Source organism: Oncorhynchus clarkii, chromosome 2 (genome assembly GCF_045791955.1).
Source record: "Oncorhynchus clarkii lewisi isolate Uvic-CL-2024 chromosome 2, UVic_Ocla_1.0, whole genome shotgun sequence".
Taxonomy (NCBI): domain Eukaryota; kingdom Metazoa; phylum Chordata; class Actinopteri; order Salmoniformes; family Salmonidae; genus Oncorhynchus; species Oncorhynchus clarkii.
This window is the reverse complement of record NC_092148.1, coordinates 86259749-86266958: the sequence shown is the minus strand read 5'-3', so window position 1 is coordinate 86266958 and position 7210 is coordinate 86259749. Positions and strand designations below refer to the sequence as shown.

The 7210-nt window shown below is 39.8% G+C and overlaps 1 protein-coding gene across 1 annotated transcript; it reads left to right on the top strand.

Annotated features, from left to right (window-relative positions):
- Window positions 1-1057: 1057 nt before the first annotated feature.
- Window positions 1058-6378, top strand: LOC139375416 (cytochrome c oxidase subunit 8B). The gene is made up of 4 exons (XM_071117188.1): window positions 1058-1212; window positions 1546-1602; window positions 2889-3301; window positions 6146-6378. Exons 3-4 carry the CDS (start codon window positions 3191-3193, stop codon window positions 6239-6241), a joined length of 207 nt encoding a protein of 68 aa, XP_070973289.1. The 5' UTR covers window positions 1058-1212; window positions 1546-1602; window positions 2889-3190; the 3' UTR covers window positions 6242-6378.
- The last annotated feature ends 832 nt before the right edge of the window (window positions 6379-7210 follow it).

The window sequence follows — 7210 nt, the reverse complement described above, 5'->3', positions numbered from 1 at the left end:
CCAGGGTCCTAAGCTTGGTGAACAGCATTCTCACATAGATATTCCTATAGGGCAGTGTAGAGTGCAATTGAGACTGTGTTGTCTAAAGACCAATGAGTAAAAAACAGATCAGAATTAGGCTGCCTGTGTAAACACAGCCATAGACAGACACAACAGCTGCTAAATCCAAGCCTGTGTGTGTGTTTTGTCAGACTGAAATAAACATGCTTTTTAATTAACTTCACCCTCCGTGTGAGATAAACATGGATGTTTCCTTAGAAAGATTTTCAAAGGAGGATGTTATCCACTTAATATTTGGCATCTCTCCTCCAGTTTTCTGCTCCTAGATTAATGCTTGTTTACATGTACCGAGCACAGCAGCCTAACTCCTGAAGGCCCCGTTCTATTGTGTTTATCAACACACAGCCCAGTGATTTGTGGGCACTGACATTTCTTCCATTTTTGTGATAACAAGCCAGCTTTAGATAAGGACATGGGGATTTCTTATCTTTTGTTAAGCTGCCAAAGCAAATGTGACAACAAGCACAACAGCATCAACTGTTGGATAGGATGGTGAAAGAGAATCATCGTTAAAGCATTAATAAGTATTTTGTATTTTATATCATCACCGTATGTCTAATAAATCAATATGTGTGTTTATTTAATTAAAATGTTGATTGATTTTAATAATTTATTTCCCTGAGCATATTTTGGCCATTGACATGCTCGGTCTGATTGTGTAGGCCTTAGGACACTAATTTTAAGATATTGGCCGTGTTCGAGAAGATCAAACCCATAAATGTATCATGGGTCAATTGTGACTGACTGACTGACTGATCTACAAATAATAATGAGTAGTTATTTATGACACAAGGTTCTTTGTAGATCAGTCAGTCGGCAGTCGCCTGCACTGTTGGCTGCAATGTCGAACAACTCATTTACATATGCAGCCCTGATTGGCTGATAGGATGGTCTAGAGCCTACCCCCTTACCCAGATGAACGGTCATTGGTGTATTTATTATAATCAATTCCGATGGGGACGTCATGATCTGGGCCAAAAACTCCATCCCTTTAAGGGTCGACACTGGTAGAGACGAGAAGCAGGTACAGGGAGTGAACATTTAATGTCAACGGACATGGAACAGGACAACACAGCGTCTGGACATGAATACCTAACGACATTAATGCAGACACAGGGAACAAACGGAGGAGCAGTTATAGAAGGAGTCCAGGTGAGTCCAATGAGCGCTGCTGCGTGTAATGATGGTGACTGGTGTGAGTAATGAAGGGCAGGCTGGCGCCCTTGACCGCCAGAGAGGGAGAGTGAGAGCAGATGTGACAATTCCATCTGAACAGTCTGAAATTCTAGGCATTTCATTCAAACAGCTCTTACACAAAAAGGGTATAATCGTCATATTCACAAATTCACAGTGTTATTTCAACCTCATGGTGTGGAAATATATATTTTTTAAACAGGAAACCCTTAAACTAAGGACAGGTATCACCTGACATTACACGCAGTATAGAATAACTATGGGGCCTTATGTGATTTGTTTTGAAATCAGGACATTGCACAATGCACTGTAACGCTCGTCTGAAGAAGAGGACCAAAGCACAGCATGGTACGTGTTCATGGTTATTTATTCAAACTGAACACTGAAACAAAATAACAAAGTGGAACAAAACGAAACAGTCCTGTCTGGTGCAAACACAAAACAGAAAACATAGAAATAAAGAAACTAGACTGCCCACCCTAGTCACACCCTGGCCTAACCAAAATAGAGAATAAAAACCTCTCTACGGCCAGGTCGTGACATGCACATAGACATTTATACATTTAATGTATATTTTATGTATACAGGTAGCCTGGATCCTATTCAGATAAAAGTTATATTGTAGCGACCTTAATAACACAAGACCTAGTGACTTCATTAAACAGTTTGGACCCCTGGGCGTAACGGTTAAGGCGTTGGCTTGCCAGTCACTGGTTGGGGATTCTCCCAGAATTTGCAACAATTGATTTAAGGCCTGAGTGGGTGTGGTATATTGGCTAAGAGCTGCTAGACCAGATCCTGGATATAGCTTTGGAATGTTGGCCATATTATAAACTGGGTAGTCTGAGCCCTGAATGCTGATTGGCTGATAGCTGTGGTATGACAAAACAGTTGTTTTTTAATGCGCCAATGTCATTGGTAAACAGTTTATAATAGCAATAAGGCACCTCAGGGGGTTGTGATATATGGACAATATACAGTAGCAAGGCTAAGGGCTGTGTCCAGGAACTCCGAGTTGCCTTTGAGATGCCTTATTGCTATTATAAACTGATTACCAACATTTACATCATCATAGTACGCCAATTATGCATTTTCACCTACAAATACTCATACCTCCAAGACAGTTTACTTAAACCTTTCAATGGATTCTTCCAGGTTAATTCTGAAATCCATCCATCTATCTAATAACAGACACTGTGATAACCTTCACCCTACCCAGTGCTGCACCTCACATAGTTCCATTCTCTATCAGATACACAGGTACCATACTCTGGAATTCTTATTTTCACATTGCCAAAACATCATCATACCTAAATAACTTCAAGCGAAGACTGGGTGTCAGCTTGATGAACCAAACTACTAAGTAATCTCCTCCATATAGCCCGACTCACACATACACACATCCAAACACACATTTAAACAAAACATATACTGTTTATTTTTTGTGATTGCTGATTGGTTCATTTGTACACCACACACTCATACACATAAACAAATGTACTTTCAAACAGTTCACCTGAATATAGCCCGCACCGTGCACGTTTGTTTCAAAACTACGCACACATTCGTTTCATGTTTTATTTAGGGGCGCGTTTATGCTACAGCTGTTTTTGTTCCTTTGACTCACTCTGCAGGGTATCATGAAGACAGACAGACAAGCAACCAACTGGAACAGCTCTTGATATCAGCCTCCCCTGTCTGGAGCAGAGCCTCCAACGCAGTTGATTTGACCAATTGAATGCCAGAAGAGTGTTTCAACGGGAGTGAACTTCGATACTCTTTTATTTGCTAAACCCTTTATTACACTTGGCAGATAGACAACAAAAAACAACTGCTACCTCTGAAGGACATTGTTGACTTTTTCCTGGGCACACTAGAGTTAAAGTCTCACCACGATTAGACTGATTGGATTGAAATCAGCCACTAAAGAGGCAACATGTCTGGGATCAAAAGTTCAGTGAATTTGCTAAGGGTCGCAGTCAGGTCGCAGATCGTCTCCAAAGCCGCCCTGTCACACAAGCCTGCGAAGCACCACATATCCGCGGGCGTAAGTTACATGCAGCAGGTTGCTGAGCACTTTCTCTGTCCTAGAATGCTCTGCGGGGAGCAGAGCGTAAAAGCTCGTCCTTCACAAATCCATTTGATTTCTGTCTATTTGAAGCATGATTTTGCATTATAAGACTATATCAAAGTCATATGGGGTTAATGTAAAGATGGTGATATTAATAACTAACTATTACAGCTTTATGACTTCTCACACGGTTAGGCTATAGGGTCCATGGCTAGAAAAGATACGGCTTTTGTCAAATTAAGGTCAAACGTTTATTTTTCTTGCAATGTGGCTAACCCTACCCCTAACCCTGTTTCCTAACCTTAGCCTAATTCTCCTAACCTGCTACGAAAAGGGAAATCTGACAAAAGCTGTAACCCGTCTAGTGAACACCAGTCTGGTCTATAGGGGAAGTGCGCATAACGCCATTATCACTGTAAATTCCTTCACGTAGGCTCGTCGGTTGCATGCATGGATAATTCAAGTCCTTTATTTTAAAGTGTGTTTGACTTTGTTTTATGTGTTTAGCATCGGATAACTAAGCTACGCACATTTCCTGCCTTGTGGTCTAGTTCATGTGCATGGAGCCTACTTGAAATTGTGCCAAATAATTTGACCTTGTAGGACTTTGCCAATATAGACAAACTGTGCCCAGTTTGATTTAAATCTACAGCTGGGACGTTGGGAACGATACTGACAGAAATGTCTCACCACTGTTTAAAGTCCACATTCTCATCTGGGGTGAATTCAGAACAAGTATGGACACTTTTTACATTTATGTCTTCTGTAACTTCTTCAGACATTTATCCAACATATTAGCCAAACACATGATGCATTTTTTGAAACCCTCAAGATCACATACAAAAACATGTGGATATCCGGCACCCGGCACAGCCAGAAGAGGACTGGCCACCCCACATAGCCTGGTTCCTCTCTAGGTTTCTTCCTAGGTTTTGGCCTTTCTAGGGAGTTTTTCCTAGCCACCGTGCTTCTACACCTGCATTGCTTGCTGTTTGGGGTTTTAGGCTGGGTTTCTGTACAGCACTTTGAGATATCAGCTGATGTACGAAGGGCTATATAAATAAATTTGATTTGATTTGATGATATCATATTCACAGGAGGCATGACACACCCATGTGTGTACTTTGAGTCAAAACCATAGTTGCAGCTTGCATTTTGTAGACTCGGACAGCAGACTGGACACCCTTATAGTACTAACTGTACCCCAGTGACAATTCAATTCCATTTGATGTGATTAGGAAACATCTGAGGATTTCAGAAATGTATCATGTGTTGGGTTAATATGTTGGACAGATGTCTGAAGAGGTTACAGAAGACGGAACAATCTAAAATCTCTTTCTGAATTCACTCAAATAAGATTACTAATATGAGTATTAATAAGAGTACTGATAACAGTACTAATACAAGTACTGATAATAGTAATAATAACAGTACTAATAACAGTATTAATAAGAGTACTGATAACAGTACTAATACAAGTACTGATAATAGTAATAATAACAGTACTAATAACAGTATTAATAACAGTACTAATAAGAGTACTAATAACCGTATTAATACCAGTACTATAAACAGTTGTAAGTACAGTACTAATAACAGTAGTAATAATAGTAATAATAACAGTACTAATAACCATATTAATAACAGTACTAATAACAGTAGTAATAACATCACTAAGTACAGTACTAATAACATTAGTAATAATAGTACTAACAACAGTACTAATAACAGTATTAATAACAGTACTAATAAAAGTACTAATAACAGTATTAGTAACAGTACTAATAACAGTATTAATAACAGTACTAATAAAAGTACTAATAACAGTACTACAATGAAACATGAACAGGATACAGTACTAGAAGAACCAGGGCACCAGTACAGGGGGTCCCAAATGTAAACTGGTTCTCTTTCCTCCATTGGAAAAGCCTATAGGACTGTCCCACTTTAGCTGCGCCATGCTGTCCTACTTTAGCTAGCCATGGTTGGTAAAGTGGGACAACAACAAAAATGACTGAATTACAATTGAAACATAATATTGAAACATCCCATACGGAAAAGTAATACATGGCAATATATATACAGTGCCAGTCAAAATAATGAAATAACACATATGGAATCATGTAGTATTCTCAAATATATGTTGATATATCTCAAATATATGTTGATTTGTTTAACACTTTTTTGGTTACTACATGATTCCATATGTGTTATTTAATAGTTTTGATGTATGTTTTTTGTGTATGTTATGGGAGCATTATTTCAGTCGTGGTAATAAAATATAACAAATTACACAAAAAAAACATTACCATTAATGCCCTATTTGCAATGATTGATTTGTAAATGAATTAAAGGCATAATTCTCTTTTTTTTACCCCTTATTGTCAGTCAGATGGTTCTTTACCCTGTCCAAGGGCCAGGAGAAACTGTAATCCACGATTTAGAGGTGTTTAAATAGGCACTAATAACATGAGGGGGATTTGGCCATGAACATTTAACTTTGACTAATTGCCCCCATCAACCCCATAGTTGTTTTGTTAGCCATCTGACTATAATGTGTAAAAAAGTCAACTATACCTTTAACATCCTTCAATTTATTCATAAAAAAATAACAACAACAGTATTATGGTGTATACATTTTTTTAAATGGGATACTGTGAGATTTTCGAGATGTAGATCATTTGTCTACTTACCCAGAGTCAGATGAATTGATGAATAGATTTTTATGTCTCTATTGAAACGTAATATTGAAAGAAAATATTTTCAAGATCAAATAATTGTAGGCCTAAACATTGTGTAAATGGTGTTGTTTTCATCCAGGAGCAAGCCATGGCATTGACAGTCTTTTTCATCACCATCCTGGGGCCGTCTGGTTATGTCCTGGCCCATCTGGAGGACTACAAGCACCACTCCTAAGTGGACCTGTCCGGACTGACCCCGATCCACTTCACCGGTGGATTACTCCAGATGGCTTCTCCTGAAGTCTCCTAAACCCTTTATATGAGGGATGATTATATTAATGAATGTACCAATAAATTAATGTCCCAATACTACGACTGTCTCATCTTCTGATCTAAACCATCACACACATGCACATGTAAAGCATATACAAAAGTATGTTGACACCCCTTCAAATTAATGGATTTGACTATTTCAGCCACACCCGTTGCTGACAAGTGTATAAAATTGTGCACACAGCCATGTAATCTCCATAGACAAACATTGGCAGGAGATTGGCCTTACTGAAGAGATCAGTGACTTTCAACGTGGCACCGTCATAAGATGCCACCTTTCCAACAAGTCAGTTCATCAAATGTCTGCCCTGCTAGAGCTGCCCTGGTCAACTGTAAGTGCTGCTATTGTGAAGTGGAAACATCTAGGAGAAATAACGGCTCAGACGCGAAGTGGTAGGCCACACAAGATCACAGAACGGCACCGCCAAGTGCTGAAGAGCATAGCGTGTAACGCGTAAAAATCGGCTGTCCTCAGTTGCAACACTCACTACCAAGTTCCAAACTGCCTCTGGAAGCAGCTTCAGCACAAGAGCTGCTAGTCGGGTGCTTCATGAAATGGGTTTCCATGGCCGAGCAGCCGCACACAAGCCTATGATCACCATGTGCAATGCCAAGCGTCGGCTGGAGTGGTGTAAAGCTCGCCGCCATTGGACTCTGGGGCAATGGAAACGCATTCTCTGGAGTGATGAATCACGCTTCACCATCTGGCAGTCTTGACGGACAAATCTGGGTTTGTCTGATGCCAGGAGAATGCTACCTGCCCCAATGCATAGTGCCAACTGTAAGGTTTGGTGGGGGAGAAACAATGGTCTGGGGCCGTTTTGCATTGTTCGGGCTAGACCCTTTATTTCCAGTGAAGGGAAATATTAAC